At 50.7% G+C, this 27,235-nt stretch overlaps 1 protein-coding gene across 4 annotated transcripts in view; it reads left to right on the top strand.

Annotated features, from left to right (window-relative positions):
* IGSF5 (immunoglobulin superfamily member 5) overlaps positions 1–26,004 on the top strand; it is a 60,985-nt gene extending 34,981 nt beyond the window's left edge. For 2 of the 4 annotated variants that reach the window (XM_080655261.1, XM_080655260.1), the window contains exons 5-10: positions 1,341–1,640; positions 10,919–11,059; positions 14,583–14,598; positions 15,955–16,037; positions 17,290–17,363; positions 24,315–26,004. In XM_080655261.1, the coding sequence (XP_080511387.1) occupies positions 1,341–1,640; positions 10,919–11,059; positions 14,583–14,598; positions 15,955–16,037; positions 17,290–17,363; positions 24,315–24,410 (710 nt within the window). In that variant the 3' untranslated portion in view covers positions 24,411–26,004. The remainder of the gene's footprint in view (positions 1–1,340; positions 1,641–10,918; positions 11,060–14,582; positions 14,599–15,954; positions 16,038–17,289; positions 17,364–24,314) is intronic. The other 2 variants (XM_080655263.1, XM_080655262.1) reach the window with 1 other exon arrangement.
* Positions 26,005–27,235: the final 1,231 nt, after the last annotated feature.

Genomic DNA, 27,235 nt, shown 5'->3' with positions numbered 1-27,235 from the left:
GCCTAGCGTGCTCCTCACTGCGTCAGCACATCTCTGTGAAGTCAGGTTTTCTTTGTAAAATGTAAACAAAGCCATCTATCACAACAGATGGGATACAGAGGGGATGAGAGTCCAGCCAGAGACCGAAGAGAGATGCATAAACATAAAACAGTATCACTCTTCTTGCTCATGTATTTCCGTTTAGGATGCAGGCATTTTTTATAAAAAATATTAACCTCTATTTACATGTCAGGGGTTGTTATTATTTTTTTGAATATTGAAAAATAAACATATTTAATTCTAATTTCCATCATGGTAAGTCTTGATAGATATAACCCACATAAACAAAGGCCTTTGGAGTGCTCAAGGATCTGTAGGAGTGTTTAAGGTACGGAAGCCATGAGGATTGGAAACCACTAATCTAGTCAAATCATCTCATTCGACGGGCAGAAAACAGCCTGGAAGTCTCAGTGACTTGCGGGAGGCGATGCCTACGTCGTGGCAAAGTCAGGATTGTGGGCAGAGGTTTTGATTCTTAGTCCAGTGTTCTTTCCCTTATATTACGCGGCTGGGAGTTTCGACTATTTTAATTGGAACGTTTCATTGCATCTGTGTTTCAGTAAGGCTGTCTACCGGGCCGACCTCAGGTGACTTTGGTGACATGGGCACACACCAGGGTTACCTTCAGATGGGTTATTTCTAGGGTTGACACTGGCACATGGGAGTGGATCCTCTATAGAACTTTAAAAAATTTATCTGATAAAATACAGATAAAAATGTATCTGAGCAATATATTCTGATTGTGATCGAGGATCGTTATTTCTTTAATTCTGTTGGATTTAATGTTGATTTAATGTTTAACTAGAAAAATATTTTAAGACCTATCATAGGAAGTTACGTTTAAAAATATGGACTGCCTCTCCCCCACCCCCTCAAAAAAAAAAAAAAAAAAAAAAAAAGAGAATCTGACTGATCATGATGTGTCCGCCTTACAATGAAAAGAAGGTAAAAGTTATTTCCCTTTTTGCTTTGGCTCCCAGGCAGCTCAGGACAACTAGCCACCTCTGTCCTCTCTTTTCCATATAATTTAGACTGCTCTGGGCCCTGATTTTTATTCATGTCTCTGGAATTATATTTCTGGGGAGCAATCTCACTTTCTTCTGTGGGTCTGGAAGTCCAAGTAAAGACACAGATAGAAGCTGCATGAAGGTTTCCCACTGCGGCCACGGCCACGGCCACGGCCATGGCCGCTCTGGGTTCAGGGGTAGTACTCCTGCAATGTGATTGGAGGAAAACTGAACGCAGACCTGGAACGGAGAGGCGTGGCCATTCCTTCAGAATGTTTCTCTTTTCTCCTTTAGTTGTGGGGGAATTGCTCGTTCCCACTGACAGTCTTGTAGTCATTGAGGATGAACCTTGTAATGTGACTTGCCGTGCGGTGGGCTGGAACCCGCTCCCGGAACTTTCCTGGGAGATCGGTGTCCCCGTGAGCGATTCAAGCTTTCACTCCGTTCTGGAGCCGGACGACCCTCCAAGTGTCCTGAGCATCCTGGCTCTGACGCCGAGAGGCAGTGGGAATCTGACGTGCGTGGCTAAGATGAAGGGGCTGCAGGCCCGCGATTCTCGCACGATAAACCTTACCGTGGCTCCGCCTCACTTGGGTAAGTGAAGACTCTTTGCTTTATGTAAAGCAGGTTATTATTGCTACTTAGGTTTTATGTGCCCTGCTGCCTAGTTTCGATGTTTAGGGATCTTGATTTCAGGTTGGAAGGGAGACAGATTACTTAGAGAGTGTCAGCTTAATGACCCTGCAATGTTACTTGATTTAAAATCCCATCTTTCAAGTATCCACGGACAGATGATACATCATTAAGAATCTCGCCAATTAGTAGCATGAAACAGCATCAAGTTCAGAGATAAATACGTGAATTCCACGTTTTTCTCCAGTTTTTACCCTTGGTTCCTGTTGGATCCCATCCCTGCGCCCGGAGGAAGCAAGCTCTTCTAACGTTAGAGCACGATGCCTAGCGCTCTCAGATTCCTCCCAATCTTAGTGGGATGATAAGGTTTCATTTTTAAAATATTTATTATTGAAAGCATTACATATGTCCCGCTTTTTTAAAAATATATATTTTATTGATTTTTTACAGAGAGGAAGGGAGAGGGATAGAGAGCTAGAAACATCGATGAGAGAGAAACATCGATCAGCTGCCTCCTGCACACTCCCCACTGGGGATGTGCCCGCAACCAAGGTACATGCCCTTGACCGGAATCGAACCCGGGACCCTTCAGTCCACAGGCCGACGCTCTATCCACTGAGCCAAACCGGTCAGGGCACATATGTTCCCCCTTTTTCCTGATTCATCCCTTCTAGCCCCCTACCTCTGGCCTTCACCACCCTATTGTCTGCGTCCATGGGTTCTGCAAATATGCATCCAAGTTCTTTGGTTGATCTCTTCCCACCCCCCCATCCTCACCTTCCCTCTGAGATTCCGCACTATGGCTCTGGAATATGTTATATTTTAAAAAGCTATAAACAAATGAAATCTTGCTCTAGCTGTCTGCGACAGCTGGGGCTAGAGGCAGGTAAAACTGGAAGAAAGGAGGTCACGGTAGGTAATCTACGCGAGAGGAAATGCCCGAAACCACGGGGATAATTGCACGAGATATTTAAGGAGCGAGATGTATGGTGAGTAAGTAAGTACGGGGAAGAAGAGAAGGAGAAGGACAGGGTGATACCAAGGGTTTCAGGCTTGGTAACTTGCAGACAGAAGACATAGAGGGGGCACTGAAGTTTGGGAGAGAAGGTGTTGAGTGTAGGCTTGGACAGAGAGAGTTCGTGAGGGAGGTCCATCCAAGAAGAGATGCCTGGGAAGTAGTTGATTCTTCAGGCCTCAGAGCCCAGGAGAAACATCGGGGCTGGACACCTACATCTGGGAATCTAGGTCCTAAGAGAAGCAGTAAGAATGAGCGAAAATCGCCAACGCTGCTCTGTCTGTGGAGACAGACGTGACCACCCTCAGACGTGAACACCCTCATTTTACACAAGAGGAGAGAAAGGGAGGCCCAGAGAAATGCTGGGCTGTACCAGGTCATCGGGTGGCCAGGCTTTTCCCAGCATGAAAACTCCTTCCCTTAAGGTCTTTCCAAGTTGAGAACAAAGCTATAGCCAAAGCAAGGCGATGATGATGATGATAGCAATAACCACAATAATAAACAGCACCACATAGCACTTACCGAGTAAGGACCTGCTTTAAACCTCTCACATATGAACCAGACTCACCTGCACAACCACCCTCTGCGTGCAGGCTGCTGTATTCCTGTGGTAAAGGTGAGGAGACAGGGACACAGGGTTGTTTGGAGTTTGCCCACGTCCCTAGAGCTAGTAAAAGGTGGGAGGTGAGCCTGCCAGTCTGCCTTCAGAATCTGCTTCCCTGTCAACTCTGCCCTCCCCTGGGTGAGCAGCCACTTGGAGGTGGGGGGAGTATCCTGGGGCCGAGGAAACCAAGTATAAGTGGGTGGCTTAAATAACAGAAGTGGATTGTCTCACGATTCTAGAGTCTGGACGTCTGAAGTCAAGGTGTCAGCAGGGTTGGTTCCTTCAAAAAATATTTTTATTGGTTTCAGAGAGGAAGGGAGAGAGAGAGAGAGAGAGAAACATCAATGATGAGAGAGGATCATTGATCGCTGCCTCCTGCCCACCCCCTCCTGGGGATTGAGCCTGAGATCTGGGCATGTGCCCTGACCTGGAGTCAAACCTCGATCTCCTGGTTCATAGGTCGACACTCAACCACTGAGCCACACCGGCTGGGCAGGGTTGGTTCTTTTTGAGGTCCGTGAGGGAGCATCTGTTCCAGGCCTCTTCCCTCGCTTCTCATGGTGGCTGGCCATCCTTGGCATTCCTTGGCTTCTAGACTCATCACCCTGATGTCTGCCTTCGTCTTCACGTGGTATTCTCCCTGTGTGCTCGTCTGTGTCCAAATTTCCTTTCTTAAAAATAAGGACACCAGTCATATCAGATTAGGGCCCATTCTATATCCAGTGTGACCTCACCGTAACTAAACTGCATCTTCTATACTCTCTTCCCAAATAAGGTCACATTCTGAAGTACTAGGAGTTAGTACTTTAACATGAATTTGGCAGGGGGGCGTAGCAGGGGGAGGGGAAGAAACACAATTCAGCCTGTAAGAGATGGTGTCCCTGTGAGCTGTGAAAGGCCATTCAGAGCCCAGCTGTGCTCAGCATGAGTGGCACTGTGTCCTGCAGGGACTGACCCCAGTGCGATCGCATGCAAGCTCGCCCCGACATTAGGCCCTTGTCTCTGTCTCCAGCTCAGATGCCCCAGAGACCAGGCGGCCAACAGAAATGAAAGCATGAGCGAATACAGGTCAGGGAGAAGATGGAGTGGAGGGGCCGGACAGCACGCCCCGTCCGCGGGGAGCAGCGGTATCTGCGCCAGCTGGTGTTGCCAACAGGCCTGGGGACCAGGGCTGCCAGGTCTGTGACCTGATTCTGGTGCGCCTCAGTGCATCTGAGAGTCAAGGACACAGAAATGGGCGTCCCTTTGATTTTTAAGTCAAGGTAAATTAATTTCAGCTTAAGAAACGAGAAGGAACGTAGGTTAGTTCCCAGCAAGACTCTATCAGAAGAGGAAGCTGGAATTCAGCTAGCTTGCTTCTCTCCCTCCAGCTTATTATTTTGAAAATTGAAAAACCCCAGAAAAGTTGCAAGAACAGGACGGTGAATACCTAGACACAACAAATGTTAACGTTTTGTCATACTTGCTTCTTTCTCTCCGCTTTTCTTTCTTTTTCTTTTTTTTTTGCTGAGTGATTTGAGTTAGTTGGAGACTTTATGACACTTGACCCCTAAATACCTCAGCGTGTGGTTCATGAGAACACGGCCAGTGCATGTATCCCCAATGCATGGGCAGTCAGGAAATTGAACATTGATACAGTACTATTACACAATGTATGGCCCATATTCACATTTACCCACTTGTCCTTTATAGCTATTCCCCCCAAACCAATATCCAGTCAAAGGCCAAGCATTGACTGTCAGATATTCTTAAGTCTCCTTTCATCTTCAACCGTTCACCCATCTTTTTTGTCTTTCCTGATAGAAACATTTTTTTGAAAGGTAATTTTTGCAAGATGCCCTTCAATAGATTTGCCAGAGTGTTTCCCAGCACACTTTGATTTAGGCTAGACATGTTTGTCAAGACATGGCTGAAGTTATGTGGGCACCTGAGGCCAATTTTCTCTCTCCTGGAGAGTGAGTTTGATCATTTGGTGAAGGTGGAGACCCTTCATTGTAAAGATGCCTTTAGCCTTTATAATGAACACACAATCTGGGAGACTGTGTGAATTTCTTGTTTCTCAGTATTCTTTCATCTGATAGCTTTTGGGTTCATCGATAGGTCTCTGCCCGAAGCAGTTATTGGTTGGTGGTTGTGAAAGAGCTATTTTCCGGTGTCCTTATTTTCCTGTATTTATGAGTTGGCATTCCTCTGTAAAGGAAAGACTTCCCTGTCCTTTCCATCCTTTTCCTAAGAACAGCTTTAGTGTGGGCTCATTTTTATTCATTACATTGTAATTTTGCTCCCAAATTATTTACTCTGATGCTCAGCTTGGCTCTGGCGTCCTTCTGACACGTCGCGATTCATTGTTGAGCACTTGGCCTCGTAGGATGTTCAACTCCCATCGCCTTCCCCTGCCCTAGCCCTAACCCTCCATGTCTCCGACCAGCCACCCCGGCTTGCTTTAAGCTCTTTAAATATGATATAGAGTGGCCCGGGCTTTGAATAGGCAGATTGAAAACAAGTCCCATTAGCACCAAATGGAATGAAATTGACTGCGTCTAAACTACGCATCTTAAAAAAGGAATAATGCAGCCAGCAGCTCCGGTCTGATGGATGGTGCCCATGGACATGGATTAGGGAGCCGAGTTGCCTGCAAACGTTTTCTGTGGTAGGGGAGGGGGCGGGGCACTCAGCTCCCCGCATCGGCTTTCGTCCAGTTGAATCCTTCCTAGACCAGGACGAGGGAAGGGAGCAGCATCTAGGCAGCTGGAGTCCCTTCTGCCTCACAGAGGGGGCGCAGTGGGGGCCTCGCCACGAGTCTTACTTTATTGGGCTCGTTTGGAAAAGGGTAATTTGTTTCTAAATTATTCATCAGGTTCCAGAGCAGCTGGTGGCTGGCTGCATGGTGTCTGTTTTATGTAAGTTTTATTGGCTGGGGGAGCTGGCGACGAGAAGGCTCCAGGAGCCCCCCAAGTTCCCGGCCAGTCCAGAAGGGAGGAGGCTGTGCCCGTCCGGCTTCTTCAGGAGTCGGACCTACATCAGCCCTGACCCCCATGTCCTAAAAATGCCAGGAATTTGTGTTCATTTCCAGAACGATGCCTTTGAAGACTGCCAGTGGCAGCTTAGGAAGCCTTATTCTTCCAGGCAAAAAGTTGTATGAAACACGCATTGATTTTTTTAAAGGAAAGGGCTAATGCCAATCAAGTTTTCTAAGAATCGATTTTCTCGATCCCGGAAGCAATGCGAGCTCCAAGCACTGCAGACACGTGCACCCGAAAGCCCTCCCGTGGCCGCCCGGAGAGAAGCCCCATCAGCCCCGCCTGCCCACCTGGGTGGCTTTCTCTTACTTTCCTGCCTGGGCTGTGAGATGTTAAAACAAAGCCATCTTTGCAGGACACAGGGGCATCCTGTAGAACGGAGTGGCTCCGGGTGATCACCTTAGCTTTGTGAAGAGTGGCAATGGCAAGGGCAGAGGAGAGCGGCTGGAGGGTCAGGCCTGAGCCGTAGGTAGCGCTGCCACTCACTGGCTGTGTGACTGCGGACAAGTCACCCACCTGTGGGCTCAGCTGTCCCGCCTGTACACCGAGCGGGAGGAGGACAGGGCCGACGCTCTCCCTGCTGCTGCCTGTCAGTCTCGGGGGAGCTTCACCGCAGAAGGACCCGCCCCACACGCCCTGATTTCATTGGTCTGCGCGGAGCCCGGGAACTGGCATTTAATGAAAGCTCCCAAATTACTTTACTAGGCAGGCGGGGTTGGGGACCACTGAACTAGAAAATCTCAAAATTTAAAGCTGGTTTTTGAAATGAATACACTGACCATGGACTAAAAGAAAGAGAAATATCCTCCATTGATAAATCAAACGTCATGACCCAGCTCGGGACCCGAGACAGCCCGGGCTCAGAGCCAGCTGGCCTGCTCCCTCGCTCTGGGACTTCGGTCACGTCACTTCAGTTTTCTCACCTGTGAAACCGACACTATAAGACCTGCCTGTGGGTTCAGCACCCATAGGACAGGCCCTGCCTCAGAGCCACAGGACAGCAGGGAGGGGTTGTCACCATCGCTTTCACGGATGCAGATCCTCCGGGTCCCTCGGGGTCCCTTCTGGCCCGCACGTGCTGCGCTGACATTCGTGTCGATCCAGTTGGTTTAGGGAAGCTGTACGCGCCCTTTTGGAGCCTGAGCATTTCTGTGAGAGCGTCTGGGAAGTGCTATTTCCTTTTCTCCACAGATGGGAAAAGGACAGCCTCCCCGCGGAGGCTGCTCGCACCGTCAATTCGGCAGCGCAGCCCTAAGGAGCAGAGCCGGGGGGAAGGGACGTGGGGAGGAAGGCGAGCCGTGAACGTGGAGATCATCTCCCTCAGCCACGTTGGTGGGTCGGGCAGGTACAGTCCTCATCCTCTCCAGCGGGGCCCAGGCCGCCTCCCCTGAGCCATCACGGCCACCCTTCTCTAGAGGCCCTTGTCGGGGCGGTGTCCGCCCAGACGCCCCGTTTCCTGTGAGACCCGGGCTGTGTCGCCCCCAGGAGGGGTAGTCCGTATTGGACACGCTGCGGGGCAGAATGGAGACACGTGAGTCCAGACTCCAGCCCCTGCTCTGAGTGCCCTTGACCGCTGTACCCAGTCTCTTTGTCCCACGCGATTCATCTGCAAGGCGAAGGGGCTGGATTAAGGATGAGCTCATTCCAAGATTCTTAGGACTACGATTCTATAGGACTACTCTTTATTTTTCTTTGAACCCACTGTCAGTGTATTCATTTGAAAATTAGCTTCCTACTAAGAATTCCATGCTGTGTAGGCATATGAGTATAGGCATATGTGTATACATATATTTGTCATATCTGATAAATTAAAAATTATTATTAAAATACGAAGGGTTCTCCTGCGAAGCTCTCGTCCAAATGACACCTCCTCCCGGCACACACGCCACGCCCTTCTTTGGGCTCCACGGCGGCAGGGGGACAGCGGCGGCAGGGGGACAGCGCCAGTCTCTGTTAGGTGCGCAGCCCAGGGCTGGCTTACTCCCAACGGAGTGTGGCCACAAAATAGGAAGGGAAGGCCTGAGCCGTGGGCACCGCTGCCGCTCTAGTGACCCTTCGGGGCTTTTAGGGGTTCAGGCATCACCTGGCTGAACCTGGTGGTTGAGTGAAAGGACACGGGTGTGTGTGAGGTCACAATACCGCCCTCTCTCTTCCGCGATTTGGTCACCAGCCCCTGCCAGGTGGCCCTTCCCTTTCTTTAAACAGGGCCTCCCGGAGGGTGAGCCATCTCTGTGCGAGGTGGTGTCAGGACAAAGGTGACCGTGTCCAGGCCGGTTGGCAGCAGCTGGGCACGCTGACAGTTCTCTCCAGCGGGCGCGCGTGGTGAGGCAACCGCGTGGTGACTGTTTCCAGTGTGAATTGGAAGCCTGTCTCTTGAATCTTAAGCCGGGCCTTCACGTTTAAGCTGAGCTGCCTCCCTTACCATGACAGCTCCTCATGTTGTCCACCTGCGGTGTGTAAACAGTCTCCATCGGACCGCACTGAGGGGGGCCACAGCCGTCTCGAACACGTGCGCCATCCCCGAGTGTCCTCAGCATCTCACGAGCATCTCTTGAGTCTCTGAACAGCCTGGTGGGGGCAAGACCTGTTACCAGAGGCCAAAGGGAGCTCAGAGGTCCCCCTGACACGAGGCCCAGAGACCACCCTATGGGAGCTTCACTTATTTACTTATTTATTTTTTAATTTTTAATATTTTTTTTATTGATTTCAGAGAGGAAGGGAGAGGGAGAGAGAGATCGAAACATCAATGGTGAGAGAATCATTGATCGGCTGCCTCCCGTACGCCCCCCACCGGGGACCGAGCCCGCAACCTGAGCATGCGCCCCTGGCCAGAATCGAACCCGGGACCCCCCCAGTCCATAGGCCGACGCTCTATCCACTGAGCCAAAACAGCTAGGGCTGATTTATTTTTTAAAAATATATTTTATTGATTTCAGGGAGGAAGGGAGAGGGAGAGAGAGAGAGAGAAACATCAGTGATGAGAGAGAATTAGTAATCGGCTGCCTCCTGCACACTCCCCGCTGGGGATCGAGCCTGAAACCCAGGCATGTGCCCTGACCGGGAGTTGAACCGTGACCTTCTGGTTCATAAGTCGATGCTCAACCACTGAACTACGCTGGCTGGGCGAAGCTTCATTTATTTAAAAGCAAACCTTATCTTCCTTCCTTGGAAGTCTGTGCTTTAACATTTTCTAATGACTAGGAGCTAGTGAAATGGCATGCATTTACACTGAGATAGCCCTAGGCACGCAGGGTGGACGGCAGCCTTCCCGAACCGCAGCTCACACTTAAACAGAGGAAGCTCCGTGGGGTCTGCCTGCACTGGCTTCCCCTAGGGAAGAGGTCCAGGCTCTTTGGCTCATCAGTGCAGTTCCATGGCGCGGTGCTAGGGGGCGTTGTCAACAGGCCTCTCCAGGATGGAGGCAATGGTTCTGGATCTGTGGCATCGGAGCCCTTGCAATGTGGCCAGTGGGACAGGCGCTGAGCATTGGATTGTGTATAATTTTAATTAATTTAAATGTGAATTTAGGTAGCCGCAGGATGTGTGTTGGAGAGCTCTAAGGCGTGGCTGTAACAAATGAAATTGGCTTTTCTTCTCTCCTTCCTTCTCTTTCCACCCCCTTTCATTTCCTGTCTGCCCTGCCCCTCCCCCCCAGCCTTTTTCCTCCACTCCATAGGGCTGCCCCCCCCCCCCAGCCTTTCTCCCCCACTCCACCAGGGCCGCCCCTAGCCTTTCTCTCCCCCATCCAGGAGGACTGGACAAAATAGGAGGGCGGACAGGATAAGGAAGGTGGCCCTGAAAAGCCGTGGGAAGAGCAGTTGCTACGTGGGAAGTGAATTCGTGGGTGGGGACCGGGTGGCCCTGGAGTGAAGGCTTGGCACCGAGTTGCTTCCCGAGTGACCGTCCCTCAATCGTCCTCGTTTCCTGTGGACACTGAGCTCTCGGCAGGTGGGGACATGGAAGCGAGAACCAAAGGTCCGTCTCCGGTCTTGTCCAGCAGTAGCTGCTCACCAAGCATTTATTTTAATATTTCTTAAAGTTTTTATTGATTTCAGAGAGGAAGGGAGAGGGAGAGAGAGAGAGAGAAACATCAATGATGAGAGAGAATCATGGATCGGCTGCCTCCTGCATGCCCCTCACTGGGGACCGAGGCCACAACCCGAGCATGTGCCCTGACCGGGAATCGAACCGTGACCTCCTGGTTCATAGGTCGACGCTCAACCACTGAGCCACACCAGCCGGGCTCACTGAGTATCTCTTGACTAAATAAAGGCGGTCGGAGCAGGAGGATCATTATTCCAATCGGGTGCCGTTGCCTGGCGCAGTCTCACCCATGTCTCAGGCGCGGGAGAGGCGCGCAGTGTTACTAAGCAGGTCCATTGGCGGCAACAGGATTGTAACGGAAGATGCTGTCAAGGGTTGATACTCGCACTTGGCAGGGAAGTGGGCCCGTGGCACCTCGCTGCAGCAGGCCGGATGGCTATAACAGCACTGGAAACGTAATCTAACGTATGGTGTGGCAGAACCAGGGATGTCATGCCCCAGACAGGGGCCAGCATTACTAAAATGTTTTTTCTTTCTTTCTCTTTCGACCTCATAGGCAGTATTGATAAACTAGACTCCTCGTTGCCTACCTGGGCCATAGTCCTACTTGCAGTGTCATTCTCATTGCTTTTCGTCCTGATCATCGTTCTGATTGTAATCTTCTGCTGCTGTTGTGTCTCCCGGAGAGAGAAAACAGGTAACTTTTTGTTCGTATGGATCTGTATATATTTTTAACTTTTGGTACCTGCAGGTGAAGTTCATGAGCTCCTCAGCTCTTCCCCAAAGTACGCTGGCTTTTGTAGCCTGTGAAAGGAACCATGTGACATTGGCATCGGGGGATGCACGTTCTTGGGGCTGGGTGCAGGGGGACGGGTCTTCCCATGTTTGGGAAGGTGATGAGGTGGCACCTTTGTCACCAAAGACACTGACTGATTTGTGTGCTTATCTGCAAGGACATAAGGCTACTGTGCTGTGTCATTTAGGTGCCATGTTTTTTTTTTCTAGAATAATACCTACCTATCCTAGCACGGACTAATCCAGCCGTGGGCAAACTATGGCCCGCAGGCCGGATCCGGCCCGTTCGGCTGTTCTATCCGGCCCGCGGAGCCGAAAGAGCGGAGGGTTCTCTTGCTCTCCCCTCCGCTCCTTTACTTTGAATTTGTATTAGTTCACACAAACACTCCATCCATGCTTTTGTTCCGGCCCTCCAGTCCAGTTTAAGAACCCATTGTGGCCCTCGAGTCAAAAAGTTTGCCCACCCCTGGACTAATCCTAAATTGTTTTCTGTTTTGTAGAATTCCAAGTCTTCCTTTGTAGGTGAATGTTGACATAGTGGTAGAAAGAAAAATCAAAAGGCCTCCTGTTAACCGAAATAGCACAAATCAAATTAATAAAAATCATTACACAGTTCTTCTGAATGGGGTCTTTGGAGCTACCCCAAGGTCCATGGAGGCAGTGGCCTTGTTTGGGGGTCAGGCTCCCACACTGGGGTGGGCTTGTGACGTCAGAAATCAGTCTTTGGCATGTGGATGGCTCAGGACTTGGCAAGTGCTGAATGGGTCTCCATGCTTATCTTTGTCTCCAAAAACCTTCACCTACTTTTATTTGAGTATTTTCTACAACTAAGTCATTTTTCTTTCTTTATTTTTAATATATTTTATATTGTCAATAGTATTACAGATATTTCCCATTTCCCCCTCCTCCACCCAGCCCCTACCCCACACCCCCAGGTTTTCAGTACCCTATTGCCCACGTCCATGAGTTACGCATCTACATCTCTTCTCGTTCCCCCAACTCCACATTGAGGAAGTCACTTTTCTTAAAATCGGAATTTTGAAGTTAGGCTCCGTGTTGGTTTAATGGCATTTTGATTTTATGAACATGGACTGCCATTCGATGAGTGCTTTTTGGGTGTGTGTCAGGCACTGTGATGCGCCATAAAGAGCATGGCCTAGCCTTAGCCTAACAGTCTAGCCCAGCCGTGGGCAAACTTTTTGACTCGAGGGCCACAATGGGTTCTTAAACTGGACCGGAGGGCCGGAACAAAAGCATGGATGGAGTGTTTGTGTGAACTAATATAAATTCCAAGTAAAGGAGCGGAGGGGAGAGCAAGAGAACCGACTAGAACAGCCGGATCCAGCCCGCGGGCCGTAGTTTGCCCAAGGCTGGCTAGCCTTTGCTCTTGCCTGGAGTTGGTTTGTGATTGGGCCATTGATTTTGTAATATAACTTTATTCCCGAGGAAACAAAGTGAAAATTCCTGAACTCCCGTTGGCCCACTTTTGATGGGAGCTTGTCTTTACCTGGGAGTCACAGAAGAACAACTCCAATAAAATCAACTGGAATTTAAATGGAAACTCCTGGGTGACTTGCCCTTTAATTCAGACCTGACCAGGATTATTCAGTGCTGTGGGACGATTCCCGCACCAGCCGTTGTGGCAGAGTCGCAGAACGTCCTGGTTGCTTTGATCCTGCTTCCTACTGGCTTTTGTCTGCTCCCTGCTACCCTAGGAAGAAGGTTTGGGGTGCTGGTGGCCCCCGGGAGCATATGTAGAACCACGATTCTCTGGCTCTTAGCTTCCTCATTTGCAAAATGGGAATCAGGCTTAACCTATAGGGTAGTTGTGAGAATCAAAGAAACGAATGTATTACACATTTCTATGATTCACCCTGGAATTTATCTTTTAACTCTGAGGTGATAAACCCGTGTAAGAGTGAGATGTTTTTATTCCCCCGTGAGGTGAGGGCCTGTGACAACCTTCTTACAAGGCCCGCCCCGACGGGTGTAACTCACAGCGGACACGACACCTCACCTTGATGTGAATGTCAGGGATCCAGCCGAGTCTTGGACTTCCCCGTGACAATGATTTCCGCGCTTGCAAATAGTAAACATCACATTTTCTTGGAAGTATTTCTGACGTCCTGCTTGGCTGGTGCCAGGAGAATTCTCAGTTCTGACTGGTTACCTGGGGGCTGACTGAGGATGGCTGCAGACCCCGCTCAGCTGGCCTGGAGGCCATGGGTCACAGCTTCTAGCAGAGGGGCTGAGTGCCTGGTGCCCACGGGACGCCAGCGATGTGCCCTCATTACCAGACCACCTCTCTCTTTCAATCCGATTGCTTCTGAGGTTCAGTGTGGGTGTGAATCAGCAGGTGTTGTGAGAACTGAAAATAAGTGAGAACATCATCTAAACAATAAGGAAAATGAATGCTTTTTAGATCTAAAGCGTCATGAATGGAAGGCAGAGGCAGGGAAGCAGAGCTGTGGAGGACACGGGCCTTAGAGACCGACAGTGGGGACTGGTGTGTGGCCCTGTCACTCCCCATTTTCAAGTTCTCGATTTTCTCCCGCCCAAGAGCCCATTGAGTAAACACATTAGCAATTTAAACAGCCTTTTTTTGGGGGGGGGGGCGAACACAACTGTATGAATTGATACCATTGATACATATTAATTGAAACCATATCTTAGAGCCGTGGTCGGCAAACTCATTAGTCCACAGAGCCAAATATCAACAGGACAACGATTGAAATTTCTTTGGAGAGCCAAATTTTTTCAACTTAAACTTCTTCTAACGCCACTTCTTCAAAATAGACTCGCCCAGGCCGTGGTATTTTGTGGAAGAGCCACACTCAAGGGGCCAAAGAGCCGCATGTGGCTCGCGAGCCGCGGTTTGCCGACCACGGTCTTAGAGCTACAGAAATACTAGTAGAGTACTTGAGCAGTCTAACTCCTCTGTTAAAAATACGGTAATGCTAACATAGTGATGTCTAGTCTGTTAAAAATATGATTGCATTAACACCTACCTCTTGCGTTGTGACGATTAAATGAGACAATGCCCTGCACAGGGCTGCCAGGGTGCGGCACCCAGTGGGTCCTGAATGAATGGCAGCACGTGTGGAATGCAGGGCACCCCTGCAGGGCCAATGCCATCTTTATAATCTTGCTGGTCAACTGCAATATTCACTAAGCACTTAGTAGGTCCCTGCCATATTTCAGGCATTCAGGGGTCATTAATATTTATGAGAGTGAGGAATGAGTTCTACTTTCCTTATGCGTGGAAGCCGTTTGATCATTCTGGGTAGGGGATCTTAAGACCTACTGGGTCACTATTCAGTAATGTGTTAAAATTCAGGGGAGCCTGAAAAAAGTGATGAGATGTTAGTTTCAGAATTACTGTCCTGATTTTGCTAATGCAATTTCATGTTTTGTTTTGTTTTCAGAATCCAGTTCTCTAAGGTAAGTTTGAAATCACATCTACTTTCTTAAAACAAAAACAAATGAAAAACAACCAAACAGCAACACCACACATACACACACACACACACACACACACACACACACACCCCGTAACTGAAGGATTTTAGGACTATGCTACTCAAAATGAAGTACTGAAAACGGACAACTCGGATAAGCCCCTATGCCACCACAGACTCCCGTGGCGACATGAAGGGTGGGATGCACCAGGTGGCTTGCGGTCTGCTTTTCCTGGCTCTCTTAGGGAATTGGAGGTTTTCTGCTTGGTGTCTGGCATTTGCAACTCTTTCCACAAGAGGACACTGTGCACCGTGACTGTTGTCCCTCCTGCTTTGAGTCAAAGCTCAGGACTCGAGGACACTGCAAGGATGTTGGACAGCCAGGCCCAGGTCTTGCTGGAATTCCTGGGCCCGGGGTGGGTTAGGGCACATGAAACTGGCCAGGCAGACAGTCGCGGTAGGTTCACTGCTGTATGTTGGAGAGGGCGGGGACTGGAACATTCCTGCCATTCCTGCAGCTGCCCGGAGTAGCTGCGAGCACTTTTAAGGCAGCTGTCCTGTGGGACTCCATGGCAGAGCTGTGCTGCCGCTGGTTTCACTAGTCCCCTCTGGGTGGGCACCTGTGCTGTTTGCAGTTCTTGCTACTGTAATTAGCTCATGAATGAACATTCTTTCAAGTAAATCTTTGCATGTATCCTAGATTATTTCCCTGTAATAAATTCTGACTGGCCAAGCATGAATATTTACAAATCTTTGGATTTCTATTGCCCAACTTCCTGTCCCTAGGAAGCTGCACTGATTTCTGCTTTATTTTAGAGGCTGCCTTTTGCTTTATTTTAGAGGCTGCCTTTTGCTTTATTTTAGAGGTTGCCATTTTATTCTAGAGGTTGCATGCTTTTTCTATGAAGGGTCAGAGAGTAAGTACTCTTGCTTATGTGGGCCGCCTGCTCTCTGTCACAGCTACTCAACTCTGCTGTTGTAACATGAAAGCAGCCGTAGACAGTATGTAAGCAGACAGGTGTGCTGTGTTTCAATAAAACTTTATTTATAAACACAGGTGGTGGGCCGGATTTGCCCTGAGGGTTGTAGATTGCCAACCTGCTTTATTTGGTCACTGGTTTCTGAGGGTTGAGAACTGACTTGGGAGTGGAGTCCATAGACCCCATATGGTGGCTGTGAGTGTCCATCCTGAGGCTCATTTATGCCCCCGCCCCCCACGAGCCATCGGCTGAGCCGTGGCTTATGCTAAGTTCAATGTGTGAGAATGCTCTGGGCAGAGCAGTGTGAACTAAACATCCATCGCTGACTAACGTATGTTTTTTAAATGCTCTAATTCTAGGAAATCTGCAGATGTGGAGACAAACCAAGAAACGCTTGAGCCAAAGTTGAAAAACGGAAATGAGAACTATGGCTACAGTGCAGGTGAGAGGGCAGGGAGAATGTCCAAAGATGCAACCCAATTCTGAAGTCTTTTTGAGCATCTTGAAGTCTTACCTTGAGAGGATACACTCCCAGTGGGGCGACTTCCCAGAAAGCACGGTCACTAACAAGAGGCGGGCGTAGGATTTTAACCCAGATCCTTTTGTAAGGCAGACACATTTCTCCTTAGCAGTTGGGGAGGGAGGCCTGGCCCTAAAAAAGTTGTCTGGCAAAATAAATTCCACAGAAAGATTTTAAGTTCATCAAGTGTTGCTGAGAGCTCTCCCCATCCCCACCCGCCACCCCCTACCCCCCAACCCCCCACCCCTGACTAAAATTCCTGCTTTGGATGTTGAAAACCTCCACAAAGCATTGACTGTGTCCTTTGATAATCTGATCTCAGCTTCTTGCAGCATTTCCTGTGGGCGAATATTTATTCATCAGTATTTTGCGCCATGAATCTAGTAGCTTGACCAGGATTGTGGCCCTGACCAACCCTCTTGCTTCACTCCCCCATCTGCCCCGTGTTTGTTTATTTTCCTCGGTCAGCAATTAAGGTGGTGGATTCGCCTGGTCCCTGGATGACACGAGTATGTCGAGAAAGGAATTGATTTCCAGCCTGTTTGCCATATTTTTATTTCCTTAGAAAACTTAAGTTCTGAAAGGATGGGACCTTCAGGGAACTTTAAACACAGTCTGTGGCCCTAGCTGGTTTAGCTCAGGGAACAGAGCATCAGCCTGTGGACTGAAGGGTCCCGAGTTTGATTCCAGTCAAGGGCACGTACCTCAGTTGCAGGCTTGATCCCCAGCCCTGGTCAGGGTGTGTCTCTCTCACAGCGATGTTTTTCTGTCTCTCCCCACTCCCTCCTACTCTTTCTAGAAATTCAATGGAAAAAATGTGCTCAGGTGAGGGTTAACAAAAAACAAACAAACAGCCTGTGTCCAGTTAAGGATCATTTTGTGCCAGGGGTGCTGTATGAAACACAATTGCGTTTCTCCGTAAATCAGAATTGTTAGCCTGTGCAGCTTGGCTTTGTCTCATGCCTCTCTAAACCAGGGGTCTTCAAACTACGGCCCGTGGGCCACATGTCCTGCTTAGCAGCCGACTCGTCCCGGGCCCGCAGTGCACATAGGAATTTGTTCATAGTTTTTTTTTTAAACGATAGTCCGACCCTCCAACAGTCTGAGGGACAGTGAACTGGCCCCCTGTTTAAAAAGTGTGAGGACCCCTGCTAAAGCCATCCTTCCCTTGCAGAGTCGGCTTCTCCCCCTGCCAAGTCCCCCGGCTCCAGCCTTCCCGCGCAGCCGAGCAGCAGGCAGCCGCAGCAGGTACGCAGACCTTCCCACCTTTCTTTCCGTTTAAAAACTCTTACCTTGTGGTTTTCGGGCAGGGTGGGGAACCTTTCTCCTGCCGAGGGCCATTTGGATATTTATGACATCATTTGAGGGCCACACAACATTATCCACTTAAAAATGAGCCTGCTATATTTGGTCAAACATTTAATTAACTCACCCCTCATGCCTGGGCAGGGCCAGACCCAATGATTTCTTGGGCTTTCTATGGCCCGTGGGCCGGACGTTCCCCACCCGTTTTAGGTGGACGATGAGAGAACGTGGCCTTTGCTCATGTCCAGGTCTAATACCATCCTGGAGGGAACGGGGCCAGGACATGTGGCCTTGCTTGTCCTTTGTAGTGGGTTTTGCTGGGGAAAGACCAGAAGTTTAAGCAGGGCTTGTAGATCTTGAGGTGTCAGTTGGACATCCCCCGAGAGATGTTGCGTGTCCAGCGGAGTGCACAGCCTGGACTCCCTGGGAGAGGCACGCGTGTCCATGTTACTGGTCTGAGGGCAATTCTGCTGGGTGTCGTCCTTCTGAAGGACGTTAAGGTAAAGAAAACAGTCGCTTGGGATCGTGGGAACATAGTATGTTAATTTTCTGACAGAGTCGGCGTCGGTTGGCACCCATGAATGACACTTTATGTGCAGAAAATACAGTTCTTTTTAGCCAAAATCATGTTAGGCAGAATAGAAGTCACAGAACCATCTCTGACTCGTAGAAATACAACCTTAAACGAGAAGTGCATTTTTACGACCCTGCGATGGTGTCCCCAGTAAGAACGGACGTTCTCCCCTTTTGGCTGCTGGGAAAGCTGGCCTCACGGACGGGTTTCCACCGGGGCGCACCCAGGGCGCTGGCCCTGTTCTCGGGAGTCGCTGCCTTCGCAGCCCCTTCACTCGCTCGGTGTACCAGGCGTCCTCAAACTACGGCCCGCGGGCCACATGCGGCCCACCGAGGACGTTGATCCGGCCCGCCGGGTGCCGCTGCCTGTCCTGCTTAGCAGCCGACGTGTCCCGGGCCCGCAGTGCGCATAGGAATTTGTTCATAGTTTTTTTTTAAACTATAGTCCGGCCCTCCAACGGTCTGAGGGACAGTGAGCTGGCCCCCTGTTTAAAAAGTTTGAGGACCCCTGGTAGACGCGCATTGCGTTCCCGCAGCTGCAGCTCCGGCTGTGAGAGTCCTCCCTGCAGTGGGGATGCAGCTCAGCCATACATCTCGCCAGGGCAGGGCTGTGCCTCGCAGGCCTTCGGCAAGGGGAGCTCTGAGGGGTGCTCACCGCCTATCAGGAGGGCCCAGGCGATGCTTTATTTTTTTAAATTTTTTAAAATATATTTTATTGATTTTTTTTAACAGAGAGGAAGGGAGAGGGATAGAGAATTAGAAACATCGATGAGAGAGAAACATGGATCAGCTGCCTCCTGCACACCCCCCACTGGGGATGTGCCCGCAACCAGGGTATATGCCCTTGACCGGAATCAAACCCGGGACCCTTCAGTCCGCAGGCCGACGCTCTATCCACTGAGCCAAACCAGTCAGGTACAGGCGATGCTTTAGCGGCAGCAACGGCAGCCAGGCGGGAAGACGCCACTTCCTCAGACCGGTGTCAGGAAGATGGAGAGGTGCCGGGCTTCCCATCAAGGCTGCTCTCTTGATGGTTTAATGTGGTGCTGGGAGGGAGGTGCAGGGGTCCCCTTTCGAAGGGCCGGCCTCTTGACTCAGAGGTGGCCGGGGAGGAGGAGTCATCGCCAGGCTGTGAAGAATGTCGCCTGTCAACCCCCACGCCTGGACCTGAGTGGGGGTTGTGGGGTGATGAAGGGGCTCCCTCCCACCCAGCTCCAAGCACGGTCACCCCAGAACGTGTTCAAGCCCACCATTACTTCTGTGGCTTTTCCGTAGTTACCTTTGGTCACCTGTCTTTCCACTAGACCAGCCAGCGTGCTGGGGTCGGGTGGGGGCTGGGAGGCGGGGAGGAGATTCAGAAGAGGGTCCTATCGGAAGGTTCCCTCTGAAACATAGATGAGGACAAGGGGGAACCCTAGATGCCTGTGGAAACAGGAATGGAGAATGACGTTTCGGAACTCTGGATGCTGCTTAAGCTTTAAGTGTTGTTTCGAAGATGCACCGGGAGAGAAATTCAAGAAGTTTCGGCTACTTGGACATGTAACCAGCTAAATAATCTATCGGTGGAAACAGCAGTGGCCATCGTGCTGGCCCAGAGGGCTGGGAACAGCCCCGTGTTTCCTGAAGTGGTGGCGAGGCTTGTTCTGGGGGAGCCCTGCGTGTCGGCCCAGAGCTCTGGGTCCTGGAGGAACAGACAGGATGCAAGAAGGGGAGCTGGTTTGCCTGGGCTGGAAACTTCCGAAGGGTGTTTAAACCGCTGGATTTTCCTGCTTAGAGTCGGAGACTCGGGACAAGCAGCTCTGAAGAGGCCCATGGTTGATCGCTAACCAAAGGGTGCCTTTGCCGGATGGGCCCAGGCACTGTGAGCAGGTGCCCTTTGGAGAACTTGGACTTGGGACGTACCATGGGCTGTGTTTCTCCTGAGGCACTTACAGGAAAGGGCCAGGCCTGGGAGCATGCCAGCTCCCTCTGTGCCCTGGGCCCAAGGAGGGCATGGTCCTGCACGTGGTCAGTCGGCCACTGGAGAGCCTCCCGGTGGCCAGGCCTCTGCTTGAAGAAGCAGGTCAAGGTGAGCCTGGAACAGAGGGTCCTTTTAGACTTCCCCGAGGCCAGGCCTCTGCTTGAAGAAGCAGGTCAAGGTGAGCCTGGAACAGAGGGTCCTTTTAGACCTCCCGAGGCCAGACCTCTGCTTGAAGAAGCAGGTCAAGGTGAGCCTGGAACAGAGGGTCTTTTAGACCTCCCCGAGGCCAGACCCTGGGCTTCGTGGTCTCATCCTTACTCTGCAGGCCAATGAGGACTCCTTCAGAAGTCACAAGACCACCGCGCAGCACAGTGACATCTGCACGTTCTTTTCCCTTCACCGCTCTCCATTCTGCAGTGAGCCTCGTCCCCAAAGGCCCAGGACAGGCAGCCGAGCCCTTCACGGCCCCTTCCCCCCTTGTCTTTTCATCCGGCCTCCTCTCTGCATGGCTCTGTGTGACTCCAATTTGCCACGCTGCTGCCTGCACTGCTGCTGGGTGTGTGTGGGCGGGGGTGAGGGGCCTGGGGAGAGGGGGGTGTTTCCAGTCACCCAGCGGGACTCCTGCCCGAGAAGCTGGCTCATTTGAGTCCTGGGCTGTTGACCACAGGTTACGCCGCTTTGTGGAACCTGTGCCATGGGATTGGGTCCTGAAAAGTGTGTAGATTAAACCGAGAGGCCTCAGGCTGTGACTCAGTGGGCAGCAAAGGCCCGCCCCAGGCTTCGCCCTGGGGAGCTGGTGGGGGAGGGGCACGTCCTGCGGTGGAGGCAGCAGCTCCCGCTCCCGCTTCGCTCCATGGAACCAGGTCTGAGAGCAGGTGACCTTGGTTTTGTCATCAGTACAGCAACTGCCCTGTACGCGTGTCTGTCCCGTCTGCACGACCTGCCGATCTTACTAGCCCGCGGCACTTTCAGAAGGTCTCCCCAACGGTGGCCATGGACGCCCCACCGTCCGCACAGCCTTGCTGGGGCCTCCCCGCATCGCCTTTCCTCTACGGGCAGTGCGGTCCACGCCCGGCTGTGCTGTCACAAGCAGGGGATGCGGGAGGTGTGCACGGAGGCACGCCCCTCTGCTGAGACTCCCCGTCCAGTCACGACGAAGATGTCGGAGCGGCGCCGGTGAATGTGCAACGTAAAAACAAGGTTAGGTTTGGGGCCTCTGAGGAAACCGGAGTCATTCCCTGTCAAGTGCCATTTCACTCCTCAGGGGTCTCGGGGACGTTGGCTTTCTTCAAGGGTCACCCGTTCAAACATGATCCAAGGAAGGAGAAGCCGCAGGGCCCGGGCTGCCAAAGGGTGTCGTCTGAGTGGCCTTTGGAGGCCGATTCTTGGTCCCCACCTCTGGGCTGCCTGGCTCGGGGAGCTGAGGCGGGGCGTGGGGGGCAGTCTGAGCATCCGTGTTTCAGAACGACCTGCGGGGGTTCTGATCGGTGGCTGGGTTCAGGGTGATGGGCTGCCTTGTAACGGGATGGTAGTGAGGGGTGCTGGGACAGAGTGGGGCATGGCCAAAGACCAACTTGCCTACTTGGCAATTTCACACCACCCGGAAGCGCCATTTGCTCAGAGTCCCAAGGCATTCACCGCGCCTGCACCCCCTACACGGCGGGGTTGTGCTGGCCCCTCCCCGGGGCTGGCGGTGCCTGGACCCCCGCTGGAATCACATGGACCCTCTGCCGGCAGAGGCAGGTGCAACTGGGCCCTGGAGTGTGGACCACAGGCAGCTCAGCCCGAGCACGGGCTCTGGGGGGCAGGCAGCGTTTCTGGGTTACTCCCGCTGTCGCCTTCCATGCCAGCCTTCCCGTCCCTGGGGACAGTGTCTGAGGAGCCGGACGTGTGACTACAGAAGGCAGCCGCCGTGGTCAGAAGCTGAGGGGTCGGTGGCGGGCGTAGGTCGGGGCCATGGGTGGTGCTGGGTCGGGTGCCATGATGGGACGAGGCACCTGCTGGCTCGCGGAGGCCCCTTCCTCGCTCACCCCACCTCTCAGCCCACTCCCCGCTGGGGTCTCCCGTGGGCCTGGCATTGTTTATCAGAGGCTGAGGGAGGAAGCAGTCCTTGCTCCTGCCACCAGGAGGCAGAAATGGGGGTCCCCACGAATGCTTCCTGCACGGGGCGGTGCACCCAACACCCGCAACACGCTTGCTGGGTGGGTGTCCCGCGGGTCAGGCAGTGGCCCTCAGTCGGAGGCTCGGTGCAAGGTCAAATGCAAACTCCTGGGCCTCTCCCAGACTTTCTGGGCCGGACTCTAGGAAATCGGGCCCGAGAATGGGTATTTTTACCACGTGCCCCGCGGGTGATCTGCTTGGAGGAGAATGTTTTGTGGCCCAGCGTGCAAACAGGGCATTGTTTCCGGGCAAGAGGCAGCTTGGAGAGCTGGGGGTTGGGAGCGATGTGGCTCTCACGAGCCCGCGGCCTGCGCTGGCCGCCCGTTCCGGGAGGAGCTGGCGCTGCTGGTGGGGGGTGTGACGAGTGTCAACTGGAGAAGTCTCCGTGCGGTGCACAGAGCTGGAGGACACCTTTCAAACGCCCGAGTTTCAGATGGGCCCCGAGGCACACTGAGGCACACTGCGTTCAGTGTGCGTGAAAGAAACAGGATCTCAGGCGGGAGAGGCCCCGGACCATGCGTTCAATAGTAGGAAGGTTTAGAAGGAAAAACAGAGACAGGTGTTCAAAACGGACACATACCCACCACGACACTTTCCTCCCCGATTATTCCCATTCGGACCCAACCTACAGTGATAACGCGGACGCTATCTCCCACACGCCGGTTTCTGTCGGTGAACGACAAGCAGCCAACTCAGGTGTAACCTCCCGCCAGCACATGAGGACGAAACGAATGAAAACAATTAGAAATCCGTACTGAAAATTACAGCTGACGGGAAAGGCAAGCGCCTTTTATTTTTATCCGAAGTCACGGGGCTTGGAAATGGGTTTCATCTTGATGAATATTTAATACAAACAATTCTCTCCCCCCCCCCCTTTCCCCCTCCCCCCCCCCCCCCCCCCGGCTTTCCAGGCATCAATTCACTGCCGGTTTATTTTTCTGGTTATTTTAGGCAACTCTGTATCTTTCTCTGCTGGGCCTGTCAGTTTGGGGGATGAGAGTATGAAAACCTGGAACCTGGAGCAGATCTTCCCTGTTAGCCCCTCTCCTATGGAGATGGACATAAATAAACTCCTGGTCCATGTAGAGACAGCCTGGTCTGTGCAGCGGGCAGGGGAAACCAAGGCCAGACCATGGGAGCGGCGTCCCCGGCCCAGCCACACAGACGCACCGATCTCACAGCGCTTCGCTAAGGGGTCCCTTCCGCCCTCGGTGCCGTGTGATTGGGAGGCAATAAATTAAGCCCGGGAGCCGGAGTGATTCTATCCTGGAGACCGACTGCCATTCCATCGCCACGTAAATCATGCATGGGGCCCGGTTCCATTATTTACGATGTTGGGTGCAGCCACAGCACCTGGAGTCGGAGCGGGCATTCTCAGCGCCGGCAGGAAAGCAGGTAGCACCCATTTGAATGGGGCGACACCCTCAGACAGGCCGTGGCCCCTCGAGGAATGAGTGGGTGGCTTGGGATTACAGTTCAGAAGGAGAGGGGCAATGACATCTGGATGGAGCCAGATGGTGTATGTGGGGCTGGTCCTTCAATTTTACCCCGTCCTTCAGAGGGACTGTGTGTTTTTAAGGTTATAAATACTGTATATTTTTATACAAAAGCTGTAATTTCCACAGGAAAATCGAAAGACAAAACGGTGCATCTTTGCAGGAATTTGCCTTCATACGAACAAATATTGATTCTTTGAGTTGGGTTGCTCTTTAGGTCCTGAACCTGGGAAACTTCTAGAATGTGTTTTTGAAAATCCTTAAGTAGCCCTAGCCGGTTTTGCTCAGTGGGTAGAGCATCGGCCTGTGGACCAAAGGGTCCCGGGTTCGATTCTGGTCAAGGGCATGTACCTTGGTTGCAGGCTCCTCCCCAGCTCGGGCGCTGGTCAGGGTGCGTATAGGAGGCAACCAATCGATGTGTTCTTCTCACATCGCTGTTTCTCTCTGTCTTGCCCTCTCTCTCCCACTCTCTCTAAAAAATCAATGGAAAAATATCTTCGGGTGAGGGTTAACCAAAAACAAAAACAAAAACAAAAAAACCCCCAAAAGAAGAAAATACTTAAGTAAAGGAAGGCCCTGTGTTAACATTTGGGTTCCTCGCTGCACCCTCATTTTCTCTGACCTGGCGAGTGGGGGTGCTTCCCGCCGCAGTGCGCCTGCACAGGGATCTCTGCCTCTTTAACCGGCCTCTCCCCTCTGTTGCAGGAACCCGATCTCCATCAGCAGGCCCCAACGAGTCGCCCACACGTCTCCTTTTACACGGTCGGTCCCAGGATGACCAGGAACGTGACCTTAGTGTAGCGAGGGGGCTGCCCTTGGCTGATGACCTGCACCACGACCGGGTCAGCACTGCTCTCCCGAGGCCCAGCCCGCCGGCGTTACCTGGAAGCAGCAGCGGTGTTGGAATCATTGAAATGGATATTTCAGGGAGAGAAGGAACCGTTGTTCCCAACTTCCCAAGTGGAAGTTCACTTTTCGTGTGTTTTCAAGATTTCAGTGGCTTCTGTAAAGTTACTGAGTCAAAGCTGCAAACTGATAGGATGATGCTTCTCAGCACTGCACACTCCTCCTTGCTGGTCCAGTGAGTCTAGAGCCTGCCATGAGTTTAAACAAGTTTTTATTACCTTACATCATATAAAGTTTATATGTATGTCTGTGTACTCCGTGGGCATTATTGCATAGGATCAGCGAAAAGAAGAGGATAAAAGTTAGGCTCTGTCAGACATCTAACATTACCTGGACAGCCAGAACTCAGGTTACAAATAAGATCACGTTCTAAAGCAGATGAGCACCTGGTGAAATATCTCATTGGGCATTTACATGGAGACATTCATTTTTATCTGCCCCCTTATCAGCTGCGCTCACGTCCTCAGAGGACTCAGATGTGGATGATGCTTTGTAGGTGGTGTAGATCACATACCACAAACACTGTGATGAAGCTGGAAACGGGTAATGTGTTCCTTGTTTTGTTTGGTTAATCCTCACCAGAGGATATTTTTTCCCCATTGATTTTTAGACCGAGTGGAAGGGAGGAGGAGAAACAGAGAGAGGAAACATCGATGTGACAGAGACACATCGATTGGTTGTTTCCCGCATGTGCCCCAGCCGGGGTCGGGGATCGATCCTGCAACCGAGGTACAAGCCCTTGACCAGAATCAAACCCGCGACCTTTCAGTCCAAGGGCTGACACTCTATCCACTGAGCTATACTGGCCAGGGCAGGGTAATGTGTTCTTTAGTAAATAAAGGAGAAAACACGAAGAAGCTAGCATTTCCTCCCTTAACTTCACTATTCAGGTGGTAGTTTACAGAATCACGGTGTTCAGGAGTCAAGCACTTTTTTAAAAATTGAAAGCAGTTCTTTAGCATCATCAAATAGTAATTCAGTACTAGACTTTTTGTCACTGTCTTGTTATTTTTTTTTTTATAGTTAGCTTTTTGTTTGTTTGTTTTTGGTTTAGGACCTCGTCTGGGTTCCTATATTGTATTTGATTACAGTATCTGTTAAGTCTCCTTTATTTTATTTTACAGCTACAGTTGATATATAATATGATATTAGTTTCAGGTGTACAAGATAGTGGTTCGACACTTACATACCTTACGGAGTAATCACCCCAAAGTGAGCAGCATCTGGCCCCACACTTATTACAGTACTACAATATCCTGTATTTCACACCCTTGTGACTATTTCCATACCTGGCAAGTTCACCTTCCTCAAACCCTTTCACCTTTTCTCCCATCCCCAGGAATCAAGCATTTTCCAAGAAGCAAAACAGATGTTTGTAAAAACAAAATCACATCTTCTTGGCAGTCCTGGCCCATTATGCATTTGCCCCATTTAAAGTGAATATAATGTTGTTACTAAGAATAAAAGAATGAAATTGCCGCCTTTTCAGAATACATGGTTTCCATGTAGGTCTTCTCAGGGCCTTCATATTTCACTGAGAGGTGGGGCTGCTGTCTGGCTGAGCTCTGCGCTAGTTGGTGCAGGGTTCCATAATGGTTGGTAATTGACAGCTCCTCTGAGCGCCCCTCATGCCCTACCATGCTATTGCCAAATAGAATTTGACTTTTAAAATGTGTGAAGATTTTAGTGAATTCCTTCAAGTTACTAAGTCATCCTGTTAATGTTTCTTGTTACTCAACACTCCTACTTGCTGGCCCGTTAAGTGTATATATAAGCTGATTTAGAAAACACTTATGATCTTAAATCCCATTAGGGTCCTACCATGCACCCCCTCCTATGAATCAGGAGTTAACGCAAGGGGTATTTGCTGGCACGTAGGGCTTTGGGAGGTACCCTGCCCATTCTGATTGGTTGGTGCCTATACAATGTCTATTCTGATTGATCGGTGCCCATACAATGTCTATTCTGGTTGGTTGGTGTCCACACACTATCTTTTCTGATTGCATGGTGTTCATACCTTACTGGTTGTCAAATAGTTTGAATATATAAGCATGGTTTGAAGGATCCTGAAGAAAAATGCCATCTCTTCTAAGACTATATGCCTAAAGTGAGGGGACTGGCTGCCTATTTTTGTTGGAGTAGAACTGAAATGCAAGATTTTTAAAACACATTCCCATTTTGCTTTTCCACGGGGCCATTTTCTGGGAAAAATTGCCAATGCACCTGCTTGTAAAACAAGACTCTTGTTTATTACACTAATTCTTTACTCCCTGGCAGTGTGGTTCTGTCTCCCACCACCGTCCTTGAATGCATACAAGTCAAGGAGAAAGATGAGAAGGCTCGGAACCCTGTGGGCCGAGCTGTTCATTGTGTGATCTTCACATTCTTCACTTAATAATTTTCTCTCCTTCAACCACCACAGAACTCAGATCCTAGGACAAGACAGACATCATGTCCCTCGTGCCTTTTGTAACCTTTACAGAATCTGACATTCTGTAGGTATTCAGGAAGTATTGGTATTGAATAGGTCAAAATAGAGAAAGACAGTATATTGAATTATCACAAATATTTGCCACCTGCAGGCTCTAAGTATTGTATTTCTGTGGTTATTTTAGGAGTCGGGGAGGGGTTACATGTAGAATATAATTGAACTTCAAATTCTGAATTGGGGAGCACAATGCCAAATGATTTTCGTAGAAATTTCTCCAAGTTAGTGTGTG

The sequence above is a fragment of the Plecotus auritus genome, assembly GCF_963455305.1.
Source record: "Plecotus auritus genome assembly, chromosome: 2".
In the NCBI taxonomy this organism is placed as follows: Eukaryota; Metazoa; Chordata; class Mammalia; order Chiroptera; family Vespertilionidae; genus Plecotus; species Plecotus auritus.
The sequence above is the reverse complement of the archived record's forward strand: the minus strand, read 5'-3'. Positions and strand labels throughout refer to the sequence as shown.